Here is a 19,648-nt window from a genome sequence, read left to right on the forward strand (position 1 = left end):
TTAAGTGTAACTGAGCCATATCATAATGTAATTTAGCTTCTCTATCTGTTTGTGAAGCTAAATTATATCACGATAAGGCTCAATTTTATTTAAAAATAGGTGAAAAATCCCAATTTCAAAGGTGCTCCATTTCCCCCTATCAAAGTTTTACAAAAATATTCAAAATCTTTTCCACTCGTATCTGATTAAAGGTGGTGAATATATTTAGCATTTAAATGAATACCACGAAATTGGACGAGAATAACATTTATTTATTTATTGTTGAAACAATTAAAAAATAAATATGAAAGAGTATAGGAGATACGATGAAGATACAAGAAAAACATAATGAACTATAAATGATGAAATAAAGTATTGTTATTTTCTAAAATTCATTCAAATTGGTATTTAAAAGTTTTCCAAAACGTTTGTTAAATGCAAAATTGAATTCTAAATATTCATATTGTGCTCGGATTTTCACGCCAAAACCTTCCCATATTATTCTTTATAAACCAAATTGTACGGAAATGAGTCCCATAGAGCTTTTTCAATTAAAAATTTAATACTTTTTTTATTGTTGTTACTGGAATGGGACAATCCATAATACTAAATATTCTGCTCTGAGGTATACAATAATACACAAATTTTCCCAATTTTAGAGAAATTAGAGAATAAAAAATAAGTTTAAAAAAATAAAATCACTAAAAGTTTTAAATAGCGTATACAATTCTCCTAATAGTATTTGAAAATCTTTTCGATTAGCGTAATACAGGCTTCAGACCTAAAGCTTAGCCAGATGGCTTAATTGCTCTAATTCTCTATCAGTCAAAATTTTTTGGAAAAATTATCTTAGTATTGGATTATTAAAGGTAATTAACCTATTAGGCTCTCAAAAAGCTATAAAATTGCTCGATGTTTAGGAATTAGAGACCTTCGGGAACTAAACCTCTAGTCTGAAGGCCTCTTAAGAGCGAAATATGCAAATGAGAAAAAAATGAAATACCTGTAAAAGTAAATTAACGGTTCAGATCCGTTAATAAAGCTATAAGTGATTTTTATCCTAAAATCCATTTAATTAATCTTTAGCTATTTTGAGCGATATTCTGAGTGATTTGAAATTAATTCAAATTTGAGGTACAGCTTCGAAGTCACGACTTCGAGTACTCCGCAAAGCCTAGCAGATTTTGCCACCCCTTTTTATTGCTTTATTTTTTTGTACAGTGCCAAAAACCAAACTTATGAACTAAAGGTTATCTTACTTTCAAATGGAAAGTACATTTTTCAAAGAAAATGAAACAAATTAGTCTACAAAATAATTTAAAAAATATTATAGTTTGAAGAAAAGATCTGTAAGTGTAATGCCTAGCGCACAATAAATTTTGTTTATAAAATTGTTTTCAAATTTTCCTCTGAGACAGAGCTAGATGACCAGATCTAGATCTCACTCACTCTCACTGAAATGTCAAAAACATGTTTACTAAACAAAAGTTATTGTGTGTTGGGGATAATGTCAAACGCACAATAACTTTTGTTTGTAAATATGTTTTCAAAATGATTTATGAGAGTGAGCGAGATAACTAGATCTAGATTTCATTCACTCTCACTGAAATGTCGAAAACATGTTTACAAAACAAAAGTTATTGTGCGTTGGGCATAATGCCCAACGCACAATAAATTTTGTTTGTAAACATGTTTGCAAAATTTTCTATGAGAATGAGCGAGATAACTAGATCTAGATCTCACTCACTCTCATTGAAATGTCAAAAACATGTTTACAATACAAAAGTTATTGTGCGCTGGGCATAAAAGGCATTATTAGTCAATCAAAATATTAAAAAAAATCACTCAGTTTACTGTTCTCAAAGCAGTAAATTAAAAAAAAAAATTGTTTCATTAATTCTAACCATTTTAACTATCAATTTTTATAGTATTGACAATTTTTGTAGTATAAATTGATCTCAAATCTTTAAGGCTTCAGGTTCTTATTTCTTAAAATTTCTTCCTAGTCAAATTGAATTTCTATATTTGCTATTCTGGGTTTTAATCTGCTTTAAATACAACCATGTGAATTATGTTTTTTAATAAAACTCTTTAAATCAATTTCCTTATAAAAATGATGAGGCAATTCTGTACATAGTGCATGAATGTGTTTTACTTCCCCCTATTTAAGATATTTTGGTTACTTATTTATTTTGGGGAAGAAATCTATTACATAAATCAATTCAAAAGCCAATTCATAATCTATTTATCCCTTCATATCACCAACCAATTTCAATGGAAAATTGAAATGTAACATGCATCAATACTATAAATTTTTCAAGAAGTTTGCGCAAAGGTAAAATCATGATAATTTTTTTTTCATCAAACCGTTCACCTATAAAATTCAAACTAACCCCTACGTACGCGATAGTGAATAACATTTAAAAGTCAAATGTCAAGGGGGGTAGCCGGGTAGCAGAATATTACATCAATTTTCCACCCTCATTTTAGAAATAGGGGTTTATTGACAAACTCATAGCCATTATTTTCTCGTCAAGCGAATCTCTCGTATTTTTCCCTGAAGCATTTTTTTTCCAATTTTTCCCCATGCTTGAGAACTAGAGCAGATTTTTAGACTAAGGATTTATTACAGATTGCCAGCAATTTTTCATTGGTTTTGCATCATTTAATTTTCATTTAGAAAGGCCTTTCGTGTTTGGTGTGAATTTTCTGTATACGAAAAATATGCAAATATTTGTTGGTTGGAAAATTTATTTCTCAATCAGATGAATTAATAAATTGGTATTAGATGGGCAAATGAAAGAGAAATGGTAGCTATTTATTATGTTGCTCCCTCGATGCAGAAATTGCTATACCAGTTGTCGCAACACGAGGTGATGCATCCCAAAACTTTCCAGCATATACATATAAGCATGAATGGAATGCATTTATGCCAAATCCCACCCTAAAGCCCAATTGGAAATCAATACAAGAGTATGAGTTTATTTAATTCTCATGTACAATCCCATCAGGAATATCATCGTTGTCGAGCTGTGGTGACCCAGATCGGCTACCAGAATTGCCGCCAGGCGATGAGAAAAGATTGCAGAGAGCCGCATTGAGTTTGCAGCAGAAATTAATATTGAGGGAATGGCTCAAGGAACATAGGCTTCAGCACCACTATTCGAGGTATAGTGTCAAAGTTATCCCTAAATGCATCATCAGTTAGATCATCAACTGTGCTATCTACATTTACTATGTATCTGAATTTCTTGCAAACGGCGTATCGCTAAGTCGTTTGCAACAAATGTTGATGGGATAGTTGCTGATCTAACCAACGATATCACGTTCATCCTCGTGTATAATTTTCCGTCATATAACATTATTATCAACGTGGTCACCTATGGTATTTACTAAGAAAAACTGCCCCAACTCAAGTGCATCGTAATGAATTTTCCACACAATTAGTAACCCCATAATGGACTTTTTTTCCTGCCAACAAATTTTCCCATTAATGGGTGAAAATCCATACAACCATCAGAAACATTTACCGTATACGTTTCACTTGACCATCGAAAGTAGTTATGAGAAAATCAATAATTATTGATGAAGTGGCAATACTATTGCACGACTTTGCCATTACTCAACTTCTGAGAACCGACCACAAAAAAAGAAGAAATTTCTCCCAAGACTTTCTACCCCAAACACTCACCCTGAACATACTTTTATACCACCAATGACGATGCTCTTCGATTCGAAAAACGATGTGTTACACTACTTGAAGAGCTTTGCAAAGATTCCAAATAACATTGAAAGACAGAAATAAGAGATAAAGACTATTTTATGATCGTCTTTCAATAATTGATATTTATCGAACTTTACTGAAATGAATTGTACGATTTAATATTTGATTTTATCTTAAATAAAATAAAACATGAAACAGTAATTAAAATGTGAATTTTAGCTTGCTGCTGTGCATGAAAAGTTCATAAAGACGGTTAAAGGCAAATTTGTTAAATCAGGAAAAGATAAATACAATATTGAAAAAACAATTAATAGCAAAAACGTATGAAAGATAAAATAAAAAAACATAATTAAGGGTTTGACTTAATAAATTTTTACTCCTTGTTGCATAAAAATCAAGAGATTTTGCATTCACAGAAAAAAAAATATTTTGTAAAATTGTTCGTAAATGTTTGTGAATTTCTATTTGGGACTTAAAATGCTCGTAAATCGTATAACCCACAAACAAGTTCGTAAAAGTTTGTACTTTTTCCACAAACATTGTTCGTAACATGACCACTTGACGAGCATTTTTGTACTTTTACAAACATTGGTTCGTAGATGTTCGTAAAATTTTGTCATTTGTTCGTAAATGTTTGTAAAATGTTCGCCAGACAAACAAAAATTTACGAACAAATGACAAAAATTTATGAAATTTTTTGTGTGTTTACGAACATTTACGAACAACGTTTGTGAAAAAAGTACAAACTTTTACGAACTTGTTTGTAGTTTATAAGATTTACGACCATTTCGTAAGTCCCCAACAAACATTATCGAACAATTTTACGAAATATTTTTTTCTGTGTTGGAAAATTTCATAATTTCCACTGTTTTAACAATATTTTTAATAATAATAATAACAAAAGTTTTAATAATGTTTTAAGGTTCTACACTGACATCAGTCAGATCGTCTCGTTTTCAACATACATTTATGAAAGAAGAATTATCCATTGTGAGACAAAATAAAGAAAAGAGTTGTGAGAATATAATGAAATGTCAAATCAAATAGAATTCAACAAACATAAAAAGTGTCTACAATTGAAAATAATACATTTCAAGGCAGATTTAATAAAATAAAATCTAGATAGAATATGCTTGGATACCCCTTTGTATTATTATGCAACTTGTGCAAGTTTATGCCCAACGCACATTAACTTTTGTTTTGTAAACATGTCTTCGACATTTCAGTGAGAGTGAGTGAGATCTAAATCTAGTCATCTCGCTCACTCTCATAGAAAATTTTGAAAACATGTTTACAAACAAAAGTTATTGAGCGCTGGACATTATCCTCAGTATTAAAGTATGGGAATACTTTCAGGCTTCCCAAAAACTATGGCTTCGTACACTATATTTTTCCCATATTCTTTCAATGAATATGATTTCAATGAAGGTGCTGAGCACACCTACGACTTAATCAAAATAATGATTAGGCTGCATTACTATCAATCAATTTTCCAGTAAGCTGTCTCTAGGGTTAAGCCGTAAATCTGTTTAGAAATTATTTTAATACCCAGTCTTTAAGTGACACATTTCCTGAATTAATTAAGTCAGATTCACCAAACACTTGAGCATTTAAAGTTAGAAAATTTCTACAGATAGTCCAGTGAACATTTTGTCCTTCGACACCTACCACCGGAAAAATCGCCATCTTGAATTATTCAAGATTAAAGGTCGACCAGCCTGGAGGGCCTAATTTTCAACGGGTTTTATTAAATTTGGATTTTTTTCAAAAGGTTTTTTTTAAGTCTGAACTCGATTGCATCAGTCCCAATACGTGGTGGATCGGGAAAGTAACGGTAATAACCCTATTTTAAAAATATTGTAAAGGCGAAAGATTTATTTGACATTTGAAGAGAAGCCAGAGTTGTTTTTGCATTTTTTCAGGCTTTTGACCCATATAAATTTCAAACGGTAAAAGATATCGACTTCCGGTCTAGGATGACCTTCCTAAAATTTCATAACTTAGAAACTAATCTCTTTCATTTTGCCCTTTTTCTGCATTCGTTTCCTATCCCCTTAAAATAAGCCAAAAATTAGGTTTTCTCACTTTTCTCAAAATTGGCCCTAGCGATTTCAATGACTTTCGGATATGTTTTGTAGTTATTCCAGCTGAACATTTCGACGTTGAGATCTTGCACCGGAAAAATTTCCATTTTGAATTATTCAACGTCAAAGGGTCTAATTTTAACCGAGTTTGGTCAAATAATTAATAAAAATGTTAGTGATTTTTTAAGTAGGGTAAAGTGGTACAAGTTAGACAATGCAATGGTACAAGTTGGACAGGACTTTTTTCTTGATTTTTAATGCTATAGTTTTATAATTTGGTTCCTTGTGCTTAAAAAAAATTTAGTACTGTATTTATCAAGAAAAAATCCCTGTCCAACTGTATCGGTAAATTGTCCAACTTGTAGCACTATGTCCAACTTGTACCATTTTAACCTACCTTCTTCTTAAACAATTTTTAACTTAAAGTTGGTTTTATGACGATTTATATATACAAATGTAAATCTAAATTAATCTTAAACGCATTCAAAAAATTGCGAAAAAAATTTTATAAGGCAGAATTCCTTCTCGGGAGTTCGAGCAGATTGCAAAGTACCGAAAGCTTTTCCACCCCTTCTTCTACTCATTTGTGTTTTTTTCTAAAACTAAAACTAAAACTAAAATTCCATAAATTTCGATTTCAGTCTGGTTAAATTCAGATTTTTATTCAATTATTTTTGCAATTCATTAATTCAATTTATTGGTCGTGTTATGGTTTCTATTAAAAACGAATAATAAATTATTACGGTTGAATAAAAATAACCATCACTGAAGAAAAAATAATTCAGATATACATTAACAAAATTCATTCAAATGTGCAAGAAAAGTTGGAAAATTTATGCATATGGAAAAATTATTCTGTTCTCTTAACACTAGTGCCGCGTTGGAGTGTTAAAAATGCAAATTTTGACCCTAATTAAACTTTTATCCTTGCAGATTGGTGGCTATTGAGGTTGTGTCACTGGAGGATGTGTATTGGCTGGAAGATCCCAGGGCGCGTCAGATTCTGGGAAAGGACTGGTCTGTGTGGTCCGGCGCTAGACAAAGTCTACCAACGTCAAAGCCTCAGCTGGAGACACTAAAAGCCAATCTATGGTCTACAGTTGTGAAATCGTCCCAGCATCAGGATGCCTGGACGTGGGGAGGAATGCTGGTGGTATCAGTGTCCGTGGCTGGACTCGTTACCCTTGCAGCAATGACTCAACCTTCTCTGGCACCAGAAGCACGCCATTCACTCCTGCAGTACGTGACTGGAAAGTATCTCCTGCCTGCCAATTGCAAGGTTCAGTTTGACTGGAACGATCCTCATGTTGTGGGTGGAACCATGTGCTTCACTGTGCGTTTTTACCAGCGCAATGGACAGCCCTATCCCATCTGTGACACAGATCAGTTCTTCGTTGAAGTGTGCCAGGGAACACGAAAAGTTGTGACACTCAATTCTTTGGGTGGCACAGATCCCAATAATGCAAATATTGCCAAAGTCAAATTCACCGTTCGTACTGCGGGTCAGTACAAGATATCTGTTCTCATAGGATCTAGTCACATTGCTGGTAGTCCATTTCTCAAGACTTTTATTCCCGGAAAAATGGACGCCAGACGATCAAGGCTTATAAGGCCTGCCAATACCGTGGTATGCTCATCCGGAGCACCAACTCTATTACATATTGAACCACGTGATGAGTTTGGAAATGCTTGTGTCTTTGGACCTGATGATGATCCTGTTCGAGGATACAGGATTGATATTTTTGATCTCAATGGTCAGCCAGCAGAAAAACTGAGCAGTGCTCTGACAATGGCCTACGACAAAGTCAATTCCCGCGTTACCGTCACAGCTCTCTTCCCGGAGCCTATTTGTCTGAAAGCAATATTCCACTACGAGGACCAGAAATTGCCCAATGGAGATTTCGACATTATTGTGCTAAGCAGTAAGTTTAAAACTTAATTTCCAATAAACATAAAAAATAAGGAACATTTATATACACGCACAAATCTGGAAATCTAACTGGAAATTTTGAGGACCAAACTCAGAGTTACGGCGTTATCACACTTGCATATTAAAATTTTAATGTGATTCACATTAATTGTCGCTTGTGAGCGTCCAAATATGTTATTTGTGTCTTTGAGTCACTTAATATTTGGGATTTTTCTATTTATTGATAAAGAAGTAGACTTGGCATGCAAAAATAAGTTTAAACATACCTAAAGCATAAATATTTTTCACATTAAAAAATTAAAGAGAAAATCGCATTAATTTTTCGCATTAATGCTATAAATCAATTTACATCAAATTTTGCGGGCCTAGTCTACCTTTTTATCAACAAATAGATCAAATTTTGAATATAAAATGATTCAAACACACAAATTATACATTTGGACTCTCACCAGCGACAATTAATGTGAATCATATTAAAATTATAATGTGCAAGTGTGATAACACAGTTACAACTATGAATTTCAAATCACATTAATTTAAGCTCCTTTACAGATATAATATATCTACTGTTTCACTAATAAATCTCAAACATAATGACCACCAAACACTAATCTACCCCAATTATTACAGTCTCCCTTTTATTTTCAGTCTGCGACAGGTATTTAGTTTGACCCATTTCGAAACATGCATTTTTAATTATAAATGAAATAATCATAAATAAAATTAAAGAATTTAAATCAAATTAGTATGATTTCTATTCGACATTAAAAAAAGTAATACAAAAGCATTAATCCAACCAGGGACTTAAAATTACTTTATGCATTTGAAGTGAAATATTTTCAAAATTTTCTTGGTTTTTATATTTAAAATTTTATTAATTTTAAAAGAATTTAGAACATAAAATTTGAAAAAAGTTTCTGAATTTAGGAACAACATCACAGTGTATCATGTCTGAGACCAAAAATGAACTCTCTTTATTGCATTTCCCAAACATAAAGACACTTCCTGAAATCCAAAAAGTCATTTAATTTTGAGTCACAGCAACTTTCCAGAGTTAGTTTGGCAGATAAAAGGGGATTATACAATTTCCATTTAATTGATTTTCGATTAACGTTCACTTTCAGGCAGCGATACGACTCTCGTGCACAAAAACATTGCGTCCAGGAAGCACAATATCTGCTACGAAGCGAAATTAATAAGTATTTATGGGCAAATTAAGACGAAACCACGCAAAGTGTTGTGCTATATTGGACCAAAACAAGTGAGTTTATTTCTTAATAAAATTTTACCAGACTTATTAACAAATTTTTAACATAATCTTCATAATTTCACTGGTCTGAGTTCAATTTCACTTAATTGAAGATCAAATTGTAGCATTCATCCGTAATTTTCCGAAAATTAATTCCAAAACATACTCAGTGGGCACTGGTAAAAATAAAAGGGTCAAATTGACCCTTTTCCAAAGGATGGATCATATTTGACTCTTTGAAAGGGTCACCAGGTACCCTTCGAAAGGGTCACGGTTTTGACATCTATTTAATTCCGGAATAAACGAATAAAAAAACAATGAAAAAGTGATCTTTGGTGTTCGCTCAGATGAGAGAAATATGATATCAGTAATAAGTTTACAATAAAACATGATTATTCGTGATAAATGTGCATACTAAATTTCAAGAGATACAAAAGTGAACCTTTCAAAGGGTCAAATACGATCCATCCTTTTGAAAAGGGTCAAATTGACCCTTTTATTTTTACCAAGTGGGTACATTTTGCTCTCCGACAAAGTTTTTGCTTCACTTTAATTTAATATAAGTGATGACAAAAATATTAAGGATTATTTGAAGCTCTATAATAAAACTAATTTTACCACCAAGTTTTCTTTTAACAAAATACAATTCATTGGGCAAAACGGTCCAACCTTTCGCCACGAATGAGACCTATACCATCGAATAGGTATTGGCAAAGGTAACAACTTTTGTTCCGGGACCAACCCCAAGGAAAAGTAAGAATTGTGACAATATTTTTTGCAAGACTTCTTTTATGCAATACAGTTTATAATTGATCAATTCAAAGAGCAATTTACAAGGAAAGGCTCAAGTAAGATTTTCCTAGAACAAACCATATCTTTCTCTCTTCATTTTCCAGAATTTCCTAAAAAATCCTAGAGCATCCTTCAAATTCTTAAAAAAATGATTGTATGTGGGGAAATGTTTCCTACTATTGGAGAATAAGAAATAAAACCTCTGAAGATCGCAGGGTCCTAAAAGATACCGTTATTCAAAAATTTTGAATAATAAGTTCACAGTCAAAATATTTTAATAAAGCTCTAATACTTTAAATAAAGCATTTGTTAAATTCTTTTGGTAGCGGTACTTTTCAACCCTATGATCTTCAGCAATCCTAGCTCCTTTGTTAAGGAGTATATTCTGTAAAGGAGGAAAAGGGACGCAATACTTTCAATGGAACTATAAAGAACATTTGAAGATATTTGCGGAAAATCTAGATAGTTACAAGGAAAACAGTTAGATAAAGATGTGATCGTTCTTTGACACCAACAACTTACGATATACCATTATTGAGAAAAAAAAGTTTCATAAAATAATTCTATCCATTTCTTAAAAACACTTACTTTATGATATCTCAGAAACTTGACGTGATGGATTATAAGTTGCTTCGGAAGATATGTTAAAGAACACAAAGGACTCCGAAAATACCGATGGTTTCCCATTACACGAAAAATGTTTTCGTTTTGTTGCCTTGTAATTCTCTATGGCCTTAAAATATGATTAGTTTGTATGGAAGCTACCAGATGAAGTGGTCAGAGGGAAAATCTAAAAATATTTATTTGAATTGGGAAAATATTTATTTGAAAAATATTTTTTTGATTTGGGTCTCGGTAATTTTTAAGTAATACACCAATACCTACAAAAAAGGCCTAATCCCATCTCTGGCGAAAGGTTGAACCAGTTCCCATACATTTCTACTCATTGTTCTTTTTCACTGCTCACATTATAATAGGGATACCAAACTTTTCGACAACTACCATTCAGGATTTAAAAAGTTTTGAAGTAAATCAAGGTTCAATTTATACATGTCTTTGTCTTTCCACCTGCAAACAATTGATAATAGGAATAATAGGATTTATTGAAAGACTTGTAAAATGTTAGGGAACTTTTAAACTTAATTTTGCAATATTAAAAACTTTCAAACATATATGGATATAATATGCTGAATTATTATAAGATTCTCAGGTGAATAAAAATATTTTACAAATCTACATCATGTATAGGATTTTGGTATTAAAAAACAGTTCAAAAAGCTATGAAACCAGAAGGTGTTATGTCCTAAAAAGTTTCTTCTTAGTCTTTATTTTCAATCATTCTAGATTTTAGTCATAGGTGGACCTGACACCTCAATGAGTATGTTTACATGATTGCCTTAATTAATACTAGTCCCAAAATGTAGACAAACCCGATACGTTTAGGGTAAGGGCCCATAATTTTGGACAGGGTGCTTATAAGCATCAATGTACTGAGTTTTAAAAGTGCGATATTTTCAATACTAATTGACTTTTTTTTTGTTACTCTATTTTCAGAAGGGTTTTTTAGAAACTTGGCAAGGGTTTATTGTCTTTGTTTTTACTAAAATTAGTCTTAATACGTTTACAAATGAATTGATATGTAGAGGTGAATTTGACTCGAATTTTGGACAACTTGGTTATTAATTTGGACTACTTGGCTGTATATTTGGACAGCTAATCCGTCTCAACAGGATGCCCATTGTTCTTCATTTCATGAACCAATCTTACCAAGTTCTCTTCCTGTTCATGTAAGGGAAACGTAGAATGTTACAAGAAGCCCGGAAACTTTCCATATCATTTATTAAAGTGAGTTGACTTCGGTACTCCACGTATGTGCGGATTAGAGCATTCCTTGACCTTTCCAAGAGCCTTTCAAGGCTTTTCTCACTATATCTCTTTCGTAGAGATGATGCTCCTTTGTTTCTCCAGGCATTTTTCCAGCCCAGTCATCACAAAAGCTAAAACTTCACGAAATTTCGAGAGAAAAACACTTGTCCAAAATAAGGAGTTTACCTCACTGGTAAATGTCTTAAAAAATTTCCCATTTTTCACACAAAAAATCTAATTTACAAGGCAAATCTCACTTCAGGTCAAATGCACAAATCACCATTAACGTGAATCAACACAATATTCAATGAATATTCAATAATATCACTCAAAAAAGTGAAGAAACATTGTTCACAGCTAAATAAGACTGAAGTAAAAACAAAGTTCTGTCATATTTCTTGTAAGCAATTGCTCTTACAAAAAGTAAACAAAAATCTTCCGAAAAGAAAAAATATTTAGATAGAATTTATTATTCATCAAATATTGGAATAAAAGTCCAAAATTTTATTCAATTTAATTTTAGTGTCCAATTTTATCCTCAAAGTGTCCAAAATAAGAAACTGTCCAAAATTATGAGCCCTTACCCTATATGCAGTTAATTTGGATTAAATTTAGCCGAGCAAATAAAAGCCTTAAAAAAATTCTGGAATTTTGTTCTTCAAAACAATTAAGCCTAAATTAAGCTTTACTTAAAAAACATATTTTTAGTTAATTTCAAAAACCGATCCTGCAATTTCTTTCATATCAATTCACTTTCATTTTCATTTCAAAATTCAAAAATATCATTTTGTAGTTTTGAAAGTAATTTTTGAAAGGTCTTAAAATTTCCAAGCCGGCTGCATCGGTCCGAAACAGTAATAAATCGGTAAAATACCAGTAATTGATTTATCTTTCTCGAATATTTCTTTTTCATTCGTCCGTAAACGATCTTCAGACTTCAAGGCTTAGCCATATGGTTTAACTTCTCTAATTTCTTATTAGACAAAACTTTTCGAAAAATATTTTACATTAGTATTATTTATTAAAATCAAATGATCCATTAGTTTTTATAAAATCACTAAAATTGTTTGTTCTTTTAAATTTTGAGGCCCTTCATGAATTGGACTAGAAACTAGAGATATCGAATTTTGGTGCTATTCCAATGAAAATGAAAGAAAAAATCTTTTTCACCAACAATTGTTAATCTATTTGATTTAAAAAGCTCTTTAAAGAAGCTTTAAACAAAATAATTTGATTTTATTTTAAGGAGTACATATTATAACACACGTACATAATTTTAAGACACATTCTTTGATAACCCATAGTCACATTTCAAATTTAATCATTTAATTAAACAACAGTATAGGATTTATTATAAGGATTCACCACAAATTCACACATATACCGAAAGTCATTTCCACTTTGTTCATTTCTATTTTCAATCTCTTATTTTGAACATGAATCAACAACATTTTGATACAATTCCCTTGGGTACAATTTTCTTTCTCAGATCACTATTAAGGAATTGATTTTGAAATTCATCCCAAAGAGAATTGCCACCTTTCGCCTCTGTCCATCCACAAAGGTGAGACAATATCTATACAATTGATTGTTAAGTGAATAGTTTTCACTCTTAAAATTTTTTTTTCAGTTTCACTTTCTGCCTCAAGTTGCTGGACAAAATCACGGATCAGTCTTTATCATTGATGATGGATCTCAACCAAAGATTGAACTAGCATCACGCGATAGGAATGTCATTGCAGCTACATTCACTCATTTCCTCCTCAAGAACATTGGTGGTTCTGAGACATTCAAGGATAAGCAGGATTTCTTCTACCACGAAGTCCGTAAATTCCACTCACACTACTACCACGAGAAACTGGCTCTCAAAGTTCAACGAGATAAGATTCTAGAATCCAGCATGAAAGCCACCAAGGGCTTCTCGGTATCGGACTGGTGTGGTAACTTTGAAGTTACTTTCCAGGGCGAGCAGGGCATTGACTGGGGTGGCCTAAGACGGGAATGGTTTGAATTGATATGCAGCGCCCTATTTGATCCACGTGGAGGACTCTTTTGTGCCTTTCACGACAAACGACAGGCACTTGTTCATCCCAATCCCAATCGTCCTGCCCATCTAAAGCTAAAACACTTTGAATTTGCTGGAAAGGTTGTGGGAAAATGTCTCTACGAGAGTGCCCTCGGGGGATCCTATCGTCAACTTGTTCGTGCCAGATTTAGTAGGAGCTTCCTGGCTCAACTTATTGGACTTCGAGTCCACTATAAGGTAACTTTGAGGGTTCTCTTTTCTAATTTCTATAATAAATTCTAATTTCTTTTCATTTTCAGTACTTTGAACAAGATGATCCTGATCTCTATCTGTCCAAGATCAAGTATATCCTTGATACAGATCTGGATCAAAGTGATAACCTAGAACTGTACTTTGTTGAGGAGATCTATGACTCCTTGGGCCAATTGAGCAAAACCGTGGAATTGATTCCTAATGGTGCCAAAGTTAGAGTGACGAATGCTACTAAGTGTCAATATCTGGATGCTCTAGCTCAGCAGCGTCTCTGCAATAATGTTCGTGAAGAGGTTGATAGTTTCCTAAAAGGCCTCAATGGTATTATTCCTGATAACCTCCTGAGTATCTTCGATGAGAACGAACTGGAGGTAATGTTGCTAAACTTAATTAGAAGGCTGAAGTTGCTTATTTCAGTGAAATGATTCTAAATAATCCCATCTTTAGTCCCTTCCCTGACAAAAAAAATCTTTAAACATTTTCGATCAGTAGGAGAAAGAGCATTATCTTCGGACGACTCAAGCTTCGCACAACTCGTTTTTTTGCTATGTTCCTAATGGATTTGATCCATGGTTCTTTTTGGGAAATTTGAGGTATTGGACTATAGTGGAGACTGGGGCAAAAAGTCACAAATCGAAAATTTTAAAATTCAATATTTTCCAAGATAAATAAGATAGCGGCTTAAAATTTTTTCCATAGATAGCCTCCATAGGTCTTCTTCAATGTCGTAAGTTTGTTAGAATTCGAACAAGGAATTTAGAAAATAAAAAATATCGAATATTTTAGCCCTATTTTCGAAATATTTTCCGTGCAGAAGATATAAATTATTACCTACTTATATTAAATTTGATGCACACTGGTGAATATTTCCCAAAGTATCTGGATATTATTTGAATACGAATCCGCAATCTCTTTTAGAATTTTACAAAGATTCTTTTCTCCAGAAATCCTATTATTAAAAACGACCACTTGGGGTAAAAAGTAACAAAAGCTATGGAGCAAAAAGTAACAAAGACCGAAGCAATTTCTGATATCTCACGCGGAAAAGAAACATCAATGCTATGTGTTGCCGCTTGTTGTTTGTAATGGTAAAACGATTTGCAGTCTTTTGTGTGTTTTTTGTAAAATAGCTTAAAATGCGCTTTTCTCGCTCAGATAGAGAAAACGGTGTTTTACAAAGATGTAGAAGAATAAATTTCCTGTGAAAATATGTAATCTAGGTATTATAATTAAATTTACGGAATCCCGTAATTAAAGCGAATCAAAATGTAATAGTATCTTATGCCTGATACTATTTGCCCCAGCATTTTTGAGAATGATCACAAAATTACCTTTTAGAAAACGCCTCGATAAATATATTTCCTTACAAAATAGAAGAAAATGACTTTCACAGAGTTGTAAAGCGGTAAATTTTCTATAAAACTGTGCTAATTAGAAATTTTGGAAGTGCTCGGGTAGTTTGTCAAAAAATAAAATATCCGTTTTGTGACATTTTGCCCCAGTCTCCCCTAGCTTTTAAAATTGTAATATTATAATGAATTTTAATTAAATTCATTAAAAACATATTAAAAAATGAATTGTTCGAAGCTCGAATTGTCCAAAAGTAGTGCGTTTTTGGTTACAACAAAATTTTTCTGGTTTTTGCTGATCAGTAAAAATCTTGAAAAATATCAAGTCGAACAAGTCGAAAATACGTTAACGATGCAAAAATTCTAAATCTTCAATTTTCTAAAAATATCTAATTATTTTTTTGATTTTTCAATTTGTCTTTTCTATTTTTTTAAAATACTAATTTAATTTTAACTGAATATGAAAAAGAAAGATAAAATGCCTATTTTAGGGTACATTTTTCTCTAATTTTTAAAAGGGAATTTTTGTCGCTGATCATTTGAAATAAAAGCCATGTAAATAGGCTTTTAAATAAGTAAATTAAATAATTAGAAACGGAGTAGAAAATACCAGAAAAACTTTAAATTAATGCCGGAATAAATCTAAATACGATCGAGAGGAACGGATTTTAGATTTCAACCTTAAAGGATGCTCTAAAAAGTTTTATCACTCTTATCAAAAATATCCACATTTCGCAGAGTGCTATAATACAATTTTATAGTGAAAGGTTTTAATTTTGATTTCCCTTAGGGGGAAGTGGGGCACCTTTGAAACTGGGGCACCTTTGAAACTGGGGCACCTTTGAAATTGGGATTTTTCACCTATTTTTAAATAAAATTGAGAATTATCGTGATATAATTTAGCTTCTCAATCTGTTTGTGCTGCTAAATTATATCACGATAAGGCTCAATTTTATTTAAAAATAGGTGAAAAATCCCAATTTCAAAGGTGCACCAGCTTCAAAGATGCCCCACTTCCCCCTACTTTAAGCCCCAAACTGAAAATGCAACTCTCGCCTTTAAGCTAATCTAAGATTATCATTTATTTTCAGTTGCTTCTGTGTGGAACTGGCGAATATTCAATTGCTGATTTTCGCGCGAATCACATCATCAACGGCAATTCCGCCGAATTCCGGCGTGTCCTGGGATGGTTCTGGGCTGCAATCAGCAATTGGAACCAGACTGAAATGGCTCGATTGCTTCAGTTTACAACCGGCTGTTCTCAACTTCCACCAGGCGGTTTTCAGGTAAGTTCAAAATCAGACACATTGAAAGCTCATGAAAGCTCACAAAAGCTCATTTCCTTGCAGGAATTGAATCCTCGCTTTCAAATAACCGCCGCACCAACTTTTGGAAACCTCCCAACAGCTCACACGTGCTTCAATCAACTATGCCTCCCGGATTATGAGAGCTACGAGCACTTTGAAAAGTCCCTTCTCCTGGCCATAAGCGAAGGTACCGAAGGCTTTGGAATGGTTTAGAGAACTCTGGTCACACTGAAGGTGAAAATTGTTGCCACAGATTTTTTTGGTCTCTTTTTTAGTGTTTCAATCGCAAATAACAAAAAAAAGTCGTAGAAAATATATTCGTGATTACAAAAAAAAATTAGGTCAGAGAGTAGAATTATTTGCTTTCTCAAGAGAAAGACAGCAATTTATATTTCCTAAAAAGTTTCATGTAGCAATAAATTCTGCGAGATATTTTAATAGTTTCAGCGAAAACACAAGAATATGAAAAAATGGAAAAAAAATCATTTTAAACTGCCTAGTAATGTAGAGAAAAAAAAAGTATTTGCCTTAAATAAATTTCATCGTAGAAACGCAAAGACAGAAGATAAACCCGAAACATTTCATTTATCAGGCAAAAATCATCCACGAAAAAAAAACAATTGAAAAATAATTTTAAGAAAAAAAAATAAAAAAAAAATGTGAAAATAAAAACCACGAAGATTATTCTCTGTGATATTATCAAGATGAAAAAAGACACAACTCACAACAAATACAGATTAAAATCACTTTATTGAAAAACTCTTTCTCGAACGTTAAAGAGATTTAAAGTAAAAAAAAGAATCTTAAAGACAGAAAGATTTCCCCTCCCTATATTGATGAGAATTGTAACTATACAATATATTAGATTGTAGTGGAATATTTATTGAAAAGATCATGAGAGAGAATTACTGAAATAAAATATTGTTGAATCGCGATAAAAGAATGTGTAATTAATTTTACAACATTCCAATATCCCTTTAAGGTATCCCCTTTAGGTGGAATGGCCGTGTTTATGATTGGAGGCTTTTCCACGAAAAGGACGATCAATATTGTAAAGGTAAGAGGGAAGCACATTTGAAATATTAGGAGCTTTTCAGCTAAAACTATTCAACTGTGAGAGAACCCAAATTGTTACAATAAACCTGCCCTTAACAAATAACAATGGAAACACATTTACATAAAATGCCTATGATGGCACAGACATTTTTTATTGGATTCTTGGCACACAACAAAAATTCTTCGCAGTGTATATTGGTATAATTTCTTAAGTTAAACCTTATTTTTTTAAATTCAAATGATCTAATTACAATACATAGGAGTATTTTTTAAATAATTGATAAAGTGTATTTGTAGGGTCCCGGCCAAAATCTTAAAAGCCAAAATCCCGAAAGCCAAAATCTCGAACGGCAAAATTCCGAAAAGCCAAAATCCTGAAGAGACAAAATCCCGAATGGCTCCGTTCAGTAATAGCCTTTCGAAGAGACAAAGCCACTCCAAAGCCAAGCCAAACCTATTCGAAAATCTACCGGAAGCCTAAAGTAGAAGTTCATATACCCGCCGCTTTAGCGCTGATAGTTCAGCCATTTCGAATTTCGATATTCTTGACACTTCAATCGTCAACAATGTCAGCAACAAACTTTTGCTGCAAAAAGTGATTTTTTGTGTAGTTTTGTGGAATTTAAGGATTGCAGAACGTCTTAATTGCTATTTCATTCAAAGAAATGTCCTTTTGATGAACTTGCTCACTTTTGTGTAACTCGTCGGTTTAAACGTTCGAACTTCCAACGGGTTTTTAGGTAAGTTCTCTCTGATATACCTGCGAATCGGTAAAGGAAAAACCTCAACCCAAGAGATCTTTCAAATCGGGAAGATTATTAATGAACGAGAGGAATGAGTCGAAATCCTAAAAAGCCAAAATCCAGAATGGGCCAAAATCCCAAACGCTAAAATCTCGAACGGCAAAATTCCGAAAAGCCAAAATCCTGAAGAGACAAAATCCCGAATGGGTCGAAATCTCAAAAAGCCAAAATCCAGAATGGGCCAAAATCCCGAAAGCCAAAATCTCGAACGGCAAAATTCCGAAAAGCCAAAATCCTGAAGAGACAAAATCTCGAATGGGTCGAAATCTCAAAAAGCCAAAATCCAGAATGGGCCAAAATCCCGAAAGCCAAAATCTCGAACGGCAAAATTCCGAAAAGCCAAAATCCTGAAGACACAAAATCCCGAATGGGTCGAAATCTCAAAAAGCCAAAATCCAGAATGGGCCAAAATCCCGAAAGCCAAAATCTCGAACGGCAAAATTCCGAAAAGCCAAAATCCTGAAGAGACAAAATCTCGAATGGGTCGAAATCTCAAAAAGCCAAAATCCAGAATGGGTCAAAATCCCGAAAGCCAAAAAAAATCTCGAACGGCAAAATTCCGAAAAGTCAAAATCCTGAAGAGACAAAATCCCGAATGGGTCGAAATCTCAAAAAGCCAAAATCCAGAATGGGCCAAAATCCCAAACGCTAAAATCTTGAACGGCAAAATTCCGAAAAGCCAAAATCCTGAAGAGACAAAATCCCGAATGGGTCGAAATCTCAAAAAGCCAAAATCCAGAATGGGCCAAAATCCCGAAAGCCAAAATCTCGAACGGCAAAATTCCGAAAAGCCAAAATCCTGAAGAGACAAAATCTCGAATGGGTCGAAATCTCAAAAAGCCAAAATCCAGAATGGGCCAAAATCCCGAAAGCCAAAATCTCGAACGGCAAAATTCCGAAAAGCCAAAATCCTGAAGACACAAAATCCCGAATGGGTCGAAATCTCAAAAAGCCAAAATCCAGAATGGGCCAAAATCCCGAAAGCCAAAATCTCGAACGGCAAAATTCCGAAAAGCCAAAATCCTGAAGAGACAAAATCTCGAATGGGTCGAAATCTCAAAAAGCCAAAATCCAGAATGGGTCAAAATCCCGAAAGCCAAAAAAAATCTCGAACGGCAAAATTCCGAAAAGTCAAAATCCTGAAGAGACAAAATCCCGAATGGGTCGAAATCTCAAAAAGCCAAAATCCAGAATGGGCCAAAATCCCGAAAGCCAAAATCTCGAACGGCAA

The 19,648-nt window shown here is 33.2% G+C and overlaps 1 protein-coding gene across 2 annotated transcripts in view; it reads left to right on the top strand.

Moving 5' to 3' along the window:
• Positions 1 to 17,498, top strand: part of LOC129805457 (apoptosis-resistant E3 ubiquitin protein ligase 1) — a 35,615-nt gene extending 18,117 nt beyond the window's left edge. For both annotated transcript variants that reach the window (XM_055853372.1, XM_055853373.1), the window contains 8 exons: positions 2,991 to 3,147; positions 6,721 to 7,709; positions 8,842 to 8,978; positions 13,114 to 13,188; positions 13,255 to 13,887; positions 13,950 to 14,273; positions 16,343 to 16,537; positions 16,601 to 17,498. In XM_055853372.1, the coding sequence (XP_055709347.1) occupies positions 2,991 to 3,147; positions 6,721 to 7,709; positions 8,842 to 8,978; positions 13,114 to 13,188; positions 13,255 to 13,887; positions 13,950 to 14,273; positions 16,343 to 16,537; positions 16,601 to 16,771 (2,681 nt within the window). In that variant the 3' untranslated portion in view covers positions 16,772 to 17,498. The remainder of the gene's footprint in view (positions 1 to 2,990; positions 3,148 to 6,720; positions 7,710 to 8,841; positions 8,979 to 13,113; positions 13,189 to 13,254; positions 13,888 to 13,949; positions 14,274 to 16,342; positions 16,538 to 16,600) is intronic.
• Positions 17,499 to 19,648: the final 2,150 nt, after the last annotated feature.

Source organism: Phlebotomus papatasi, chromosome 3, assembly GCF_024763615.1.
Source record: "Phlebotomus papatasi isolate M1 chromosome 3, Ppap_2.1, whole genome shotgun sequence".
NCBI lineage: Eukaryota > Metazoa > Arthropoda > Insecta > Diptera > Psychodidae > Phlebotomus > Phlebotomus papatasi.